General features: G+C 42.3%; 1 protein-coding gene across 4 annotated transcripts in view; it reads left to right on the forward strand.

The window, feature by feature from the left end:
* Positions 1–15,623, forward strand: part of ODAD2 (outer dynein arm docking complex subunit 2) — a 154,145-nt gene that overhangs the window by 35,708 nt on the left and 102,814 nt on the right. For all 4 annotated transcript variants that reach the window (XR_012504139.1, XM_074358060.1, XM_074358062.1 and 1 more), the window contains exons 11-13: positions 10,354–10,500; positions 10,905–11,114; positions 14,969–15,211. Coding sequence is in view for 3 of the 4 variants with exons in the window: in XM_074358060.1 (XP_074214161.1) it covers positions 10,354–10,500; positions 10,905–11,114; positions 14,969–15,211 (600 nt within the window). In the remaining variant the exon portion in view is untranslated. The remainder of the gene's footprint in view (positions 1–10,353; positions 10,501–10,904; positions 11,115–14,968; positions 15,212–15,623) is intronic.

Below are 15,623 nucleotides of genomic sequence, written 5' to 3' on the forward strand. Positions count from 1 at the left end.
TTCGCTTTTGCATAGTTGGAAAGGATCCCAGAGGCTGGGTCTAGAATCGTGCTTTGTCTCTCCTGTAGGCACTTTCTAGGGCCGTTCATTGAGGATAAGCTATCTGTTCGTCAACTCCAGGCTCCGCTGGGATATTAGCAAGCAAGTTTGGAGGGGTGTGCCCTACTCTGATGTGCTTCATTCAGCGGGGCTTGCACCTGAGTGCTTGCTCAATAATGGAGGAATCTAGGGTTAATCCCCAGAGCCACTTCCCCAGGTACTCCTCCTCCCTGTGGGTGCCTATTTCTGCACCTGGGATTTTGATCAGAGTCCAGCTGGTGAAGCAGGGTGATGAAAGCATTGATTTAGAAAGCTGAGTCCACCAGCAGGTGATATGCAAAATGAATCCCAGTGGGAAGACTGGAAGCCAGCGACAGAGGCTGCACTGATAAGAGTGTGTTGAGGGCTTGGAATAGGGTAAGTGTCCTTGGAAGCAGCAAGGACATGGCCAAGAAAGAAGGCAGGCTGGTTTATGAGGAGGGTTGGTTTGGGGGCAGATTAAGTTTGAAGAGAGTGAAATATGCAAATAGAAATGCCCATACAATAATTGGAAATAAAGGACTGAAGCTCCAATTATTCACTAGAAATGAGCTACCATTTTGAGAGCCAGAGGGATGAACGAGACTTAGAAAAAACTGTGGAGCAGGTGGCCTGTTCGTGTTTTTTTATTTTATTCATGAACAAATGTGGCCTCTTACAAGCCAATTAGAAGGTAGCTGCCTCTCACTCAAGTTAGTACAGCTAAGGCAATATTTCTAATATTTCTGGATCAAAATTTTTATGTTAAATTCCTTAAAAATTAGTTTGCCATCTTACAAGCAGTTTGCTTCACTGGTCCTTTTATTAATCTCAAAGAAAGTAACATTTGATTCGGTAATTTTGTGCAACCAGTTAGTGGCTTAAAAAGATTAATTAAAGGAGGATAAGTAATTAGGAAAGTTTGAAGCAAAAAGAGAAAAATGTTTATTTTTAAAGTAATTTTCCCTCTGATTGAAAGCTCCTACACACTAACACTGGGAAGAGCTAGATATGGAAACTGGGGCGAGGTGGGCTTTTTAATGTAAATTCAGAAATATGGGATCAGCTTTGAGTATATTGGGGCAATCATTGTTCCCAAGTTCTAGGGGGATGACGATGTTACCTGAACGCAGGTCATTCGGCAGAGAGTGGCTGGTGTGGACTGCTGAGGGCAGCTTATGATCACGGCAGGGCATCACCACATGTGAATCCTCTGCCTCCACCCGCGCTGTCATTGGGCTGTAGGGCCCAGTTAACTTATTCCATGTGACCAAGCGTGTGTCGATTCCACCTTTCATGTGAGTCTGAGGTCTTGCTAGTTGTTTTTCTGTGATGTAGCCACAAACTGAGAACTGTCAGCCCGTGAAAAGTGAAGGTATTTGGTGGTTCCCCTGGCTCAGCAGTGCCCGGGACTCTTGCGTCAGAGCGACATTGAGAAGACATTCACATCAGAAATCTCAGGAGGCTTCCGAAGAGGCTTTCCAGGCTCCCTCTCTGGAATGTTTTGGATTTCCTCTCTGGAGTGGGGTTCTTGACAAGGGCATTTTTCAGACTTGAAAACCTTTGTCAAAGATCACTTTTGTGGGGCTCGTGTTCCTTACTGATCTTCCACGAACTGATTAACACACACACATACACACCCCGCCGTGCACTCACAACCTTAATTGGCTAAAGAGTTCTTTGAAGTCGTAATTGGGAATGTTTTTTCATCACAGAAATCTGATGTACTTGGCAATCAATCCAGTTAATTAAATTCCTTCCTCGTTACTTGGCTTTGGGTTTGGAGAGGCAGGTAGTGTGATCCCTGTCTCGTTGGAGGAAAAGCCGAGACCTGCTCCACTCCGGGCCGCACAGAAGGTGGCTGTGGGCCGAGGAGGCGTCCAGGGCTCTGGTTATTCAGGCCTCCTGTGCAGAAGTTCAGGGCTCAGGGGGCCTGAACGCCCAGCACTTGAGCATTCCTGCTTTCTCTCCTGTGAGTTGGAAACCAATTACACGTGGAGTACTTCTTAACAAAAGAATTCAGTCTTCATTTTTGGAAAGCAGCGTCAGAATGTGCTAGGTTTTTAGTTAAAGAGATGGAGAATGTGATAGTGTGGTGTTATTATGTTAAAAAGAATCTTAAAAAAAAGTCTTTCAAAAATGGAAAACAATGGCCACTGCTTGTGCACCCAAATGAAGTCTAGTAGTTAAAAAGAAAAATTAGGACCAGTTCCCTGAGAAACAATTCTTGTAAGTTAATACATATGTTGTTACACTGATGTGGGTTCACTTTAAAAACAGTCTCCAAGACAAAAAGAGTAGGACTTTTGTACCTAAAAACAAAAATGTTAGCAATCAGAAGGTACATAAATCCCATCATCTAATGGAATGTCTACTCAGCAGAGCCTGCACGGAAGTCTTCTTACATGATGCAGTGTAAGAAGTGAACACATTTTAATTCCTCGGGTTAATTGAGATGTGTGTGACTTGCATGTTTGTAATGCCCACTGAAACAGACTTAGTCCTCTTTTAATTTTGTTACAAAGGAGATGGTGGAAGTAATGGAGGGGAACCTCATCTCCAAAGGGGAATCTGAACTCTACAAATACAACAATAACTTTTTTCAGTTTTTGAGCTTCAAACTCTCTTTGCCTCTTGGCTATCCTAAATGAAGAGTGGAGAAAAAAGCAAAGATAATTAGATGAGTATGACAAAACCGTTATCGAATCATAAGTTTGTACCACCACTAGCTAGCATTATATGACCACATCAACTTAACTAGTGAAAAATGACAATTTGAAACATCTCTACAGCAGTCTCTTCAGCTTTAATTCCATTCATTCATTCACGAGTGCATACGATTAACTGGTCCAGCTAGAGCATAATTATGTGATACATGCTGCTCATCTAGGTATTCGTAAGATTCCTGATTGGAAAGAATGTTGATATCTAAGGCAGCTTAATGTAACGATCTGAAAACCTAATAGATCTTTTCAGGAAATTTGTTGCCTGATGTATTTGCAGCAACAATATGTTTTTGTTCCTCAAAGCATGCTTTCCCCCTCAAATTTATTTGAGAGGCTAAATAAAGTGGAGAACAGAAGCATTGCCTACTTCCCAGTTTGTAGAACACACGAGACTGCTTTACTTTTTGTTTTAAAAACACACACTGAAGTCCTGTTACAGAGGTTTGCATGCTGAGGAATTTCTAAATATGAGCATTGAGGAGTAAGTGGTACCAGATTTGGTATAAATGATGTTACATTTTACATGCATCTATAAATCTTCTGAATTATGATTATAAATTGTGTATTTGTAGGAAAAATATTAAACTCCATGTCCCTTTTTGGTCCACTAGCCTTTGCTGCTGGCAAGGGCTGCAGATCCTAAGCTGGATCCTGGCTGGTGGTGGTCTCCTGATACCTCTGTGTTCCTCTCCTGGACCATCCCCCACCCTCTTCTGTGTTTAAAATATTATAAAATAATATATTCACACATGCTCATTATAAGTATTTACGCCATGCAAAGAATAAAAGTGAAAAGCCCCTTCCAGATGTTTGTTTATATATATACACATATGTAATTTTTATACCTAAAATGAAGTCAGACTGTTTGTGATTCTACATTGGGCTTTGTGTAGTTACTGTAACGCCTTGGTGAGCTTTCATATCTGCCTCAATCCTTTTCATTGCTACATAGTATTCCATTATACATATATCAGTAGTTTATTTAACAGTTCCCTTATTGATAACTTTTTTAGGTTGTCTCCCCTAATCAATTTTTTTTTGTTATTATCACTATGCTGCAGCAAATATTTTTATATATTCTTTGGATATGTACACTATTTCTGTAGGATAGATTCTTTGAAATTGAACTGCATGGGTCAAAGAGTATGCACATTTAAAATGTTGATAGTTCTAATGGGGGGGTTGCTGTTCAGTGGGTATAACAGTTCAGTTATGCAAAATGCATCGTACCTGTAGTTAATAATACTGTTTGCGCACTTGAAAAATTTAAGAGTGCAGATCTTACGTTAAGTGTTATTAAAACAAAAAAGGGAAGAGGCATTAGGAAATTTGAGGAGGTGACGGATATGTTCATTGTCTTGATTGTGGTGATGGTTTCACAGGTATATGCATATGTCTGAACCCATCAAATTGTATACACTAAATATATGTAGAATTTTTGTATATCAATTATACCTCAGTAAAGCTGTGTTAAAAAAAGAGAATATATGCACAGTAAAGTTTGAGAGGCACTGCATTAATTTTTATTTTTATTTTAAAGGGAAATTATGAAAAGTGATCAACCAAGCTTGGTTTATGTATAAAAATTTTGTGATACTGCCGACAGGAAGCAAACACCAATTTACACTGTATCAATAATATACCAGAGGTTCTCACCTGTGGGTACAGTGTGAAATCAGTTCAGCTCCTCAAAACAAAACAAAACAAAGACTCTGATGCTCACATACCATTCATGGAAGTTTGAACTGAATTAGTTTGGAATGGGTTCTGGGCATTGATAATCTTTAAAATCTCCCTAGGGTATTAAAACTGCTCACCTAGGATTGAGATTCACTGTTATAAACTCTCACCAATCTTCAGCCTTTTAAAAAATTTTATAGGGGAAAATATATCTTGTATGAATTTGCATATTCCTGATTGCTAGTGAGGTTTGTAAATGTTTTCATATGTCAAGTAGCCATTGTATTGTGTACTTTGTCTATTTTCCTGTATGGCTTTTTGTCTTTTGATTCTTGATGCATGTTAATCTTTTGTTATAATTATTTGCAAATAGTTTCTCTCAGTTTGTCAGATCTCAGAATCAGGTGACTGGCTCATCCGCTCTTTCCTCCAATGATCTGAGAGGCTACTTTTGTCAAGTACTGTAATTTCACTTGTAAGAGTTTATTTCCAGATCTCTTTATGTTACACTGATTTATTTGGATGTTCCCATGCCAGTTCCGTGCCTTTTTAATGACTGTAGCTTTGGTATATTTTAATATTTGATTGGCTAGAGAGTTTTATTAAAATATTTTAAATTTAAATGCATATTTTCCATTTCAGATCATCTTGAGAATGAGTTGAGACTCAAGTTAAAAAAAAAACAAAACTCAAAAATGCTGTGGGGATTTCGGTTGGCTTACATTAATTTATAAATTATTTTTGGATAAACTTCAATTTTAATAACATTGAATTATCCTATTTAGAAACATGGTACGACCATTCACTTATTTCATCTTTTTTATACTTCAGTAAAACTGAATAGCTTTGCCCCGTATATTTACAACACGTTTCTTGTGAGATTCACTCATAGATATTTTTGCTATTATTATTTTGCCAGTACGGGCATGGGAACTTCTTTTCAAAGTACACATTTTGATTTGTTATTCTTAGCATATGGGACTTACTCATTTTTGAATATTGCTCTTGTATTCAACCACTTTACTAAACTATTTTTATTAATAATCATAATTATTCAGTTCATTCTTCTGAGTCTTTTTAGGAAGACTGCTACATTTCCTACAAATTTTTCCTTATTGCAATAGCATTCCAGTAAGTCATCAATTTATGTAAATGTTCCATGGCGATTTAAAAAGAATGTGAGGGAATCCTTGCCTTGTTCCTTACCCATTCCTCATTTAAAAAAAAAAAAAAGTTCTTAGCAAGCCTGCAGTCCAACAATCTGAGTCTAATTTCTTTTTTCTTCTGGAACACGATTTTCTCTTTTTCCTTGGAGCCCTTTCACGTCTCATCTCTTGAGCCCTAGGTGTACAAGTGCTGAATCATCAGCATGAAATCAGTTTGCAAATAAACAGAAGGCAAAGCAATGTGTTTTACTACCTTGACTGAACGTGATTCTGTGCCACTCACTTGGGGCGCTGGCTTTTTACCGTTCCTGCTCCTGGGAGATGAACAGGATCTCTGAGCCAAACTCTGCGCTGGGGCGCCAGCCCCTCTGTCATCATTAATAAACAGTCGTTGGCAGGGTTCATGGCTCTATGAGTGGCATGTTTGGAGGAAAGAATGCTGAGACCATTGAAAGCCAGCTGGATGGCTGGTGGTGTCACCTCACTGGGTCTAACCCACTGCCTCCTGATTGAAGACGGAGGGGAACAGGGAAAGGGAGGCCTCTGATCCCCATCACGCCACTGCCTGCTTTCCTGCCCCCTGCCGGCACACAGGACTCCGACAGGAGGTCCCGAAGGATGACCCTGTGAGCGTGTTTGCCATCAAAGTGCCATCGACTAGCTTCCCGCATCCTTTTCTGAACCAAGTCACTGGAAACCTTTGCAGCACACTGAGTCACCTCGACCTGCTAATCCATGTTATCCCCCCGCAGGTACCCAAGGGGTCTCCGCTTGTCCACGCTTGCACCCTCCAGCAGCAGAGTGACCTTTAACAATGTCATGAGCTCACGGTAGCCCTCTCCCTCCTGGCAAAACCAACCACCCTTGAATATTTTCTATCAATCTTGAAATAAAGGTGCAAGTTCTCAGCCCAGCCTTTGGCTCAGCAGGGACTGTTGCCCACTTAGCTTTTCAGCTCATCTGGGACCACCCTGCCGCCTGCTCTCTGAGTCACGGCCATCTGGCCTTTCTTTAGGTCTTACCGCCGTCGCCGCGCCCCACTCCTCCGGTGCGCTGTCCCCGTCACTGGCGGGCCTTTCGTCACCTCCCTCGTCCTCCACCTGCTCTCAGCCGCGACCTCAGCCTGGGCATCGTTTCCTCACGGGAACCTTCCCTGATGCCCCCGCCCGTTAGAGTCCCCTGTTGTGGGCTTCCCTGGTCCCATGTCCGTCTTCCTTAAGGCACTTCTCAGACTTAAAGTTTCCATTGATTTGGATGAAATTTTTCTTCTCCACTGAACTGTGAGCTCCATAAAGGCAAAGCCCCTGCCTGTTTTCATTTATCAGGATGCCTCTAGTGCCTGGCATCGGGCTGGGCAAATAGTTAAGTAATTAGTAAGCAAATTCGTTGAATGAAAAAAATATAACAGTGGTTTCCGGCAGCTTGCGCTCTGTTTCACTCTTGCGTGCTTTCTTCGTTTCAACGTGGTCAACGTTTATTTCTTCCTTCTCAGCAGTACCGGGGGGTGGGGGGGGGGAGGGGGGCTATTACTCTATACACCAGGTGGGTAAGACTAATTCATTTCAGAGACTTTATTTAATGCCAGGGGAAACATTACTCTTAAAAATGTCCTCTATTCATCTTTCAAGAGGACATTTTGAGAAAACGGAGAGAAAGCAACATGAGTTCAATCTCACGTTTGGAGTCGGATGGCAACCGTGAACTGGGCCTCCTGGTCGTGGTAGGGAGCGTGAGCTCCCGAATGCCTTAGAGCCGGCAGAGCTGGAGATGCCTGAGGAGGATGAGGGAGGCGGGGTGAGGACAACCAGCGAAGGGACTGCGTTAATTTAAGATGTGGAAAAGCTGACTGGAAGCATTCTTTGAAAGCCTTCAGAAGCTAGGAACATAATATTTTACTCTGTTTTCTCCAGCTCTTAAAACCTCACAAATGCAAATGTGTGATAAAATGTGAAAAGAAGTACGGGCAACTCATTTCGTTCTCGGGGGAGATTTAATTGAAGAAGGAGCATATATGCATATCTGCCCTGCTTCTCCTCAGTAAGATGTTTATGGTCAAAGTGGAACGAACATTTGAAAATCCTTTGACATAGCTGGTATTTAAAGAATAGCAAATTGGCTAACATTTGTGGCTCTGTACGTTGAATATTTTGGCTCCCGTCCGCTGGTATTCATTCTGAAAGATTTATAATCCTTTGGGGAGTGTGGTCAGTGACAAGAGGAGAAGTAAATCCTGAAATGTGGAAAAACTAACTTTCCCTAATATAAAACTGTTCTAAAAAAAAAATCCCTCAAGCCTATGAATGTGTTTCCAGATTTTCAGAAAAGGCTGATGATTTACAGAAAAACATTTTTTTTTCTATAAGGATCTAACTTCTTAATGATAAATGTAAATTTTCCATCATTTGGCCTCAACACCAGCCTAGAGATAATTCAGAAAAATACACAATCTTACCTTTCGGGCATTTGCTGCAATTTCTTGACTGAAAAATGTATCTGATTGGTTACAGTGTAAGTAATGAAATAAAACTCAAAAGATGGAAATAGTCTAACAGGAGAAAAATGAAAAGAACTTGAAATAGGAAGCAATGATTGTGCTGAGTGTCTAAGTGGAAAATTGCTACCAAAGAAACGAGAATGCAAGAACAGCAGTCCAGAAGGTTTTCCACTGTGTACGACCGAGAATGTCAGGACAGAGCTCTCCTCCTCAAGGGAGCTGGACCTGGGGTTGGGAGGACTCTCGGCTCGACTGAGACATCACATGCTGTTTGACTTCTGGCCTTCTACTCACACATGAGTCTGAAGCCACTGCCTGAGAGCTCTCTTGACCTGAGGCTCTTGGTTTCCATTGTCAAATGTTTCATGTCGGAACCTAGCTCGGTTCCTTCGGGTACCCCAGGAGGAATTTTCTGCCTCCTTTTCACCATTTAAATTCAGAAAAGGAGCCTTGTTTAATGAATTCTCTTATTTTCTTTGCTTTTCTTTTTTCTATATTGTTTTCTTTAATTCATTAAGATGAGCATTTAGATTCTTCTTTTTGGTTTACAAAATATGTGCCTTTTTAAAAAGAGGAACAGAAAATGCTGGTGTGCGGGGGTCCTGTGCCCCCAAGCAAGGGAGTTTATGAAACGCTCAGTAATGAATAGAGGACTTACTGCTTCATGTGTTAAAACCAACTGTGGGGAAATTGGTGATGTTAGAATTTCTCTTGATATTGAGAAAAAGACACTAACAGCTATAGGAACAAAGCTTATTATTTTAAATGTAAGTAATAAAATTAAGGCTCTCGTCATTCTAAATAATCTTGAATACAGAGGACAGCCTGGATTACCCAGAGGGAAAATCAGAATGAAAAACAGAAGTGCCATTCATAACATTTTTAGAGATGTGGAGGGAATGATCTGGAAAGGAGTAAGAAGAAAGTCTGAAGTCTAAACATTTCCTTCTTCACTTTTTGACGCTCGCCCTTCGCTTATCCCACTTCAGTTTCTTATTTTAAACAGAACATATTGTGTTGAGTTCACAAGAGGATTGGCCAGTGTGCATTTGTGTGATATGAAGGAGGGGGTTGGGCCGCTTGAATATAATTTCCATTTTTGGGCTAAGTGTTTATCTACATACATGCACATATAATATGTAGCAATATAAAGTAATGATTAGCCAATGATCTTAAATATAATTTGAAAGTGTTTTTCCTTAAAAGAGCGAGAGAGAGAGAGAGAGAGATGTATTTGAGGCTATTGCTACTATGTTTTGAGGTAGAAATCCAAGGCTGTCTTTTATGAACACCTTTTACAAAAATAGTTTCCTCTTGGCTCCATTAGAAATACTGCTTTTGTGTCTTCTGAACTAATTCGGTGCTTACATGGGGACTCGTATGCCAATCACTGTCAGTAGCAGTAGAAGTAGTATGTACTGTGCTCTGTTCTTCAAAGATTTTCAAAGCTCTAATGATCAGTGGACATTGCTTAAGAATTCCTGCAACAAATTCTGATTTAACTTCCTGGCAGGCCTGATTCACTAATCAATCATTTACATTTTTAAAATCTCTTGGATTTTTTACAAAAGCAGTTCCCCGCTTCTCTTCACACGTGGTGATTAGCTGATCTGCACACTGCTGGGCCCGCAGTCCGCTCACCACAGTGAAACCATGTTTTTTTCTCTCTCATCCACCCGTCGGGTCCGTCTCCAGGTCTTACTGGAATTGCTGCCTCTTTCCCAGCCTTGCAGCCCCTGCTCCACTTGCCCTCAGTCCCAATGTGCATCGCCGTCCTGCTCCGCACGTGGTTTCTCTGGCTCCAGGCTTTCTCTGGTCCAGACGGTTCTGTGTACATCTGCAGGAATAATTTTGACACAGTTTGCATTGCACAGTTCACAGTTCAAGGGCGGCCTATTACCTCCACGTAAAACTGACATTCCCCAGCCCACGTCTCAGGGCTTGCCCCCGGCTCTATTTAATACGCTAATACCACCTAGTGTTGTAGCTGTTTAAAGCAGACAGACCACCTTTGCACGGGGACTCTTAATTGGAATAATGTTTTATGACACCCTGTGCATTGGCTCCACATAATTCACTTAACAAATTATAACCCACTCGGAGAACTTGAAAAAACTGAATGTGCGGTGGATGGGGACCCACGCTTCCCAGTTCCTGGATTCATCACTATTTAGTCCGTTTCTATGGGAGTGTGATCTTACTTAACCTCTGTGGCCTTGTGTCTTTGCAGAGAGGAAATCAGACGGCTACAGTGATTGCGCTGTGTTCGATGAAGGATTTCAAATTAGCGCAAGAGACCTGCCAGTTGGCGATCAGGAATGTTGGAGGCCTTGAAGTTTTAATAAATTTACTTGAAACGGATGAAGTCAAATGTCAGGTGAGTGGCTCGGTGACGATGGAGGGGGAGCCTTGTTGGTACCTGCACGTGCTTCTCTCCCCAGCGCTGGGTGTCTGCCCTTCCTGAAGCGTGTCATTTGTCTTTGTCTGCTGTTACACTAATTACCTGTCTCTTCTGCGATTAGCTGCTCTTGTCAGCTCTCTGCCGTTCCTCCTCCTCTTCTGGTTCTTTTCCATTGGCCTGAGCTTCTGAAATGATGAATGTCTGTTTACTTAATTGAAGGAAAATGTGGAGGGTATGTCTCACACCTGGGAATAGAAACTGTTCCCTTAAGAAACTTAATTGGGGGAGGATTTTAGGTAGACTTGGGATTTAGAAATATATACGTAGCTCTGGTTCTGCATTAAGCACTCATTCACCTATAACTTTCTCTTCTCGTTTAGATTGGTTCATTACAAATCCTGAAGGAAATCAGTCATAATCCTCAAATCAGACGTAATATTGTTGAACTTGGGGGTTTACCAGTTATGGTTAATATACTCGATTCTCCATTTAAGTGTCTGAAATGTTTGGCAGCTGAGACAATTGCGAATGTTGCCAAGTTTCGAAGAGCCCGGCGGGCGGTCAGACGCCACGGGGGCATCACCAAACTGGTGAGTAAGTACCGCCGACGTCGGCGGTGGGCCCAGAAGCCGCCGCCGAGACCCCAACTCCCCACTGTCCTTCCTGGCTCCTCCCGGACACTAAATGACAGCCACTGGGCGTGTTCTGGGAAATCTTCTTTTTGTATAACATGTCCTTGAAAATTATTTTTGTGTATTTACATTGGCAAGTGGCCAAAAAATGTTCAACCTCATTTTTCAATGAAATACAAATTTTTTAAAATAGAAATTGATTTCGCCTATCTCCTGGGCAGGGGTACACTCATGTAGTGGGCAGCTTGGTGACAGGATGGTGACCCTCTGCAGTGGAACACCGTCTGGTAGCCCATGTCCTCTGCTGTGGGGACCTCACTATGAGGAAATGTCCCCAACGGGGACGGAGCTGCAGACTCTTACTCATCTCACTGTTACTTACAAGAGTGACAACTGAAAAAAGCGTATTTACAGTATGAGATTAGTAAGACAGTTTGCAGTATATATGCTTAAGAAGCACCTGTTGTCAGCTGTCAGTATTGTGTTTTAGAAGTTTATTAGCAAGGAATAATTGTGCATTTAATATTATATAAAATTGTTACAGGATTAAAAACTGATGGTACCCATTATCCCAACTTTTAGGCGATACCCAACAGAGACAGCAAAATCACTTGAAATAAATACACAAAATTGTCCACCAAGGTTTTTCTCTGAAACGATTACCAAATTTCCTTCCTGTTTTCCTGCATTTACCAATTTGCTGTCTATTACTTTTATAATCTGAAAAAAATGATTCTTTCAATAACTATCACTGAAGGAGACAAGTCAGCATGTGCTCAACGCCCATGCCCCTGCAGGAAGCATCTTAATAAAGTACGACCTGCAAGTGCGTTTTCACCCTCAATAGATCCTGTGTCACAGCTTTCATCATGCAGAATCGTCACCACTTCCGTACTTCATGTTCCTTAGGACAAGAGATGTGTCTTTTTCATCTTAGTGTGATAAGCACCTAGCCCAGTACCTTGCACACATAAAGGGTTCATAAATATCTATTGAACTAATACAGATTTATGTGAATGTGTATACAGTGAAACGTGTTCAGAAATTTCCTGGAAGAGATTCTGTGTATTTGTGCTGTTCACTTGGAATCTGTAGCACTAGACATTGCCGCAAGAATAAGACGGACTCATGGCTGGACAGATGGATGCATAGGTAGCTGTGTGATGAAGCAGATATGGAAGAATGTTAGTTACAGAGTCTAGGTGGTGGATGTACATGGGTGTTGCTGCACAATTCTCTCACCCTTTGTGTACGTTTGAAAGTTTTCATAATAAAATGTTGGGGGGAAAAGGTCATTATTACTATGATTATCAGAATTCTGATTAAATAATAAAATCATACAGTAGGCTGATGGCCACTGAAACTGCTCCCATTAAATTTTATGAATGAACAATGTAATATAACACTAACATATGTTTTTATGGGCATCTTATGCGTCACGTTTGGGGGCCTGGAATTTGGACTGTTGTGCTAGCTTAATCAAAATAATGACAGAGGTTTTAATTTAATTTTAAATAACAGCTAAATTAGGAACAAGAAAGACCAGTGAGGGATAGACTAATAGTAAACTTGTAGTTGCTGAGTTGAGAAGGCACCTGGGAAGGGCCAGGATTGGGGGTCCATTTTTGGTTTGCTAGGTGTGGGGGAGGGAAGCAGGTGACATACAGGCAGGAGTCCCCTCTAAACCTGAACATGAGAGAGAGCATGCAAGGCAGAGATGAAGCAACAGGCTGGCTATGGCACCAGAGCAAGGGCACGGAGGGGAGGATCAGAGCAGGCAGGAGGGCCCTGGCCACTGTGGGGTCTGGGCACCTAAGTGGATGTCAGTCTCTGGAGAGGCACAGCTGATGGAAGACTGGGCAGAAGACACGAAGGTTTAGCACACAGGGAGAATGCATCCAGGAGGAAAATGTTGCCAGACCCGGAGCTGTTAGTCCTGGGGCCAGATTCCATGTGTTCTGTAGGTATAGTGCCCTTGACCCTTTCACTGGAAACCACTTCAAACACTTGTGGAAATGTGGGCCACCAGAACAAGGTGGTAGCAATATAAATATAAACATAAATGTAAACAGAAATGCAAATAAATGTATGTCCCTGACCACAGTGATGTCACAATCTCATGGGTGTGGGGATGTGAAGGCAGCGGGGATACAGGCGAGAATAAAAGCATAATGGTGCATATTAGGCATTTCATGGAAGTCAGTGCTGGGAACAGGGAAGAAATTAAGGAGGGGATGATCCATCGACTCTCCTTGGAGAGGGGGGATCACGAAACAAATGAACATAACAAAACAGAAACTCACAGAGAACAAATGAGTGGTTTCCATTGGACGGGGGCAAAATAGCAGCAGGGAGTTAAGAGGCACAAACTATTATGTATAAAATAAATAAGCAACAAGGATCTATTGTACGGGATAGGGAAATACACCATTATTTTATAATGACTTTAAATGGAGTGTAATCTATAGAAATATTGAATCACTATGTTGTACAGCCAAAACTAATACAATACTGTAAGACAACTATGTTTCAATGAAAAACCTTTAAAAATAAAAATAAATAAATTTGGATAGAGAGAAAACTTTAAAAAATAAAATTAAAAAAAAAAAAAGAGTCTGGGGAGAAGAGAGGTCACCCCTCCTGAGCCTTGACAAGTGAGCAGGTGTCTGTCAGGCAGACACACCAGAGAGAAGAATTTGAGGGAGAGGAAGGCGTACTGCAAAGGCCCCGAGCTGGGAGACAGCACTGAGAGCTTGGTTAGTGCACGTGGCTGAACGTGGCCGGACGCAGTGCCAGACGGGCTGAGCGGTGGGAGGTGAAGGCCGGGACCCTGAGGATCGCACAGGGCCTTTTCCAATGAGCTACGGAGTTTGGACTTTATACGGATAATGAGGGAATAACTGTAGTAGACAGGTACTTGTAGACTGCCCTGTGTTCAAGCCCACTGTCTTAGAATTCCTTCTGTGCATTACCATCTTCTGTGCCCAGTGGGTACCCAAAAGCCATGCTAAGTTCTCTTCACGCCTGTCCGTTCTTGGGCCATGACTAATTAGACCCGGAGTGTCCACCTGATTCAAACCAGCATCCTCTCCCCCCTGGGAACTGGGAATCCGTGACACTATGTGGTCTGGGCTATTCCCTCTGAACCTGGGGATCGTGGTTGAGTGGTCATGACTGCAGGCCACAATTAAGTAGGAGAGAGAATGAGCAGACGTGCGTGGGATGAAGACAGCACTGGGAGGCCTCGCTTCGCCTTCTCTGAGGGGCGGCCTGACAGCCTGCTGCGTGCGTGTGAAGGGCCTCTCCCTTAAGGGCCTCTGGGACTTCCGTTACTGCAAAGAAATGAGAGGGTCCTGCCAGCTGTGCTGTTTGGTTTAGCTGGTTTCGGGAGCACAGGCGGAGGGCTCTGTCCTCCAAAGAGGCTCCTGGTTGAAGAGTGTGCCGGCCGTTCAGTTCTCGTGGAGCGCTCTGATGGCTTGAGGGAGCCTGCTCGTCTTAGCACCAAGGCTGAGGATGTGGTTTGCGAACCTCACTAACGTGAATGTGAAGAGCCGTATTAAGAAAACGCCATCTTGGGGGGATTAAATTTCTCATGGGAAGGAAAGGTTAATTCTCTCAAAGCTGAAGGAAACTGTTCTGAAGGTTCTGTTTGTTTCTTTGGCAGCTACGTAGTATGAAAGTTAATTTTTTGTTTTTTAAGGATTCTTACTTTTGATGGAGGTGAGCTTGGTCGCGACCCTGGGGCTATTGCACGATGAGCTCAGTTTTCTTTTACAGATTCCCACGTGTGTCGTGTTTATCCGTTCGCCTAGGTTGCTCTACTTGACCATGAGCAGAACGCGACAGAGCCCGCCTATTCAAGCCTGTATGAGACTGAAGACGTGGAGCTGGCTCGCTGTGGGGCACTGGCGCTGTGGAGCTGCAGTAAGAGTAACGGGAACAAAGAAGCCATTCGCAAGACGGGCGGCATCCATCTGCTGGCTCAGTTGCTGAAGACCTCTCATGAAAACATGCTAATCCCGGTGGTGGGGACGTTGCAAGAATGTGCCTCAGAGGTACCCAGGCCAGCTCTCCTTCCCTTGCTTTCTTCACCTTGACTTTCTTTAGCCAGAAAATAATTTTTAAAGTTATCATGACTGCTAAGGATTTTTTTTTTTCCCAAGAAGTCACCATTCTATTAGAAAGAGAAGCTCAAACTAATAGAACATTAATTACATTGGTACCTGGATGATGTAGTTTTGAAAATGTTGACTAAGTTCTTTTACTGTTATGTCGGTGTGTTAAGCTTAGACCACAGTGTTTGTTTACTAATAATCAACTATACTTCAATAAAAAAATATAAAAATGAAACAAAACATAACAGTATATTGGCTCAGAGTTTTTTGGTATGCTTTTTTGACCTTTTTAGCATGGGCAGGGTCTGCAGTGATGCATTCAATCCTTAAACGGTTATTTGTCCCTTCTCTC

The sequence above is a fragment of the Camelus bactrianus genome, chromosome 35 (assembly GCF_048773025.1).
Source record: "Camelus bactrianus isolate YW-2024 breed Bactrian camel chromosome 35, ASM4877302v1, whole genome shotgun sequence".
Classification (NCBI taxonomy): domain Eukaryota; kingdom Metazoa; phylum Chordata; class Mammalia; order Artiodactyla; family Camelidae; genus Camelus; species Camelus bactrianus.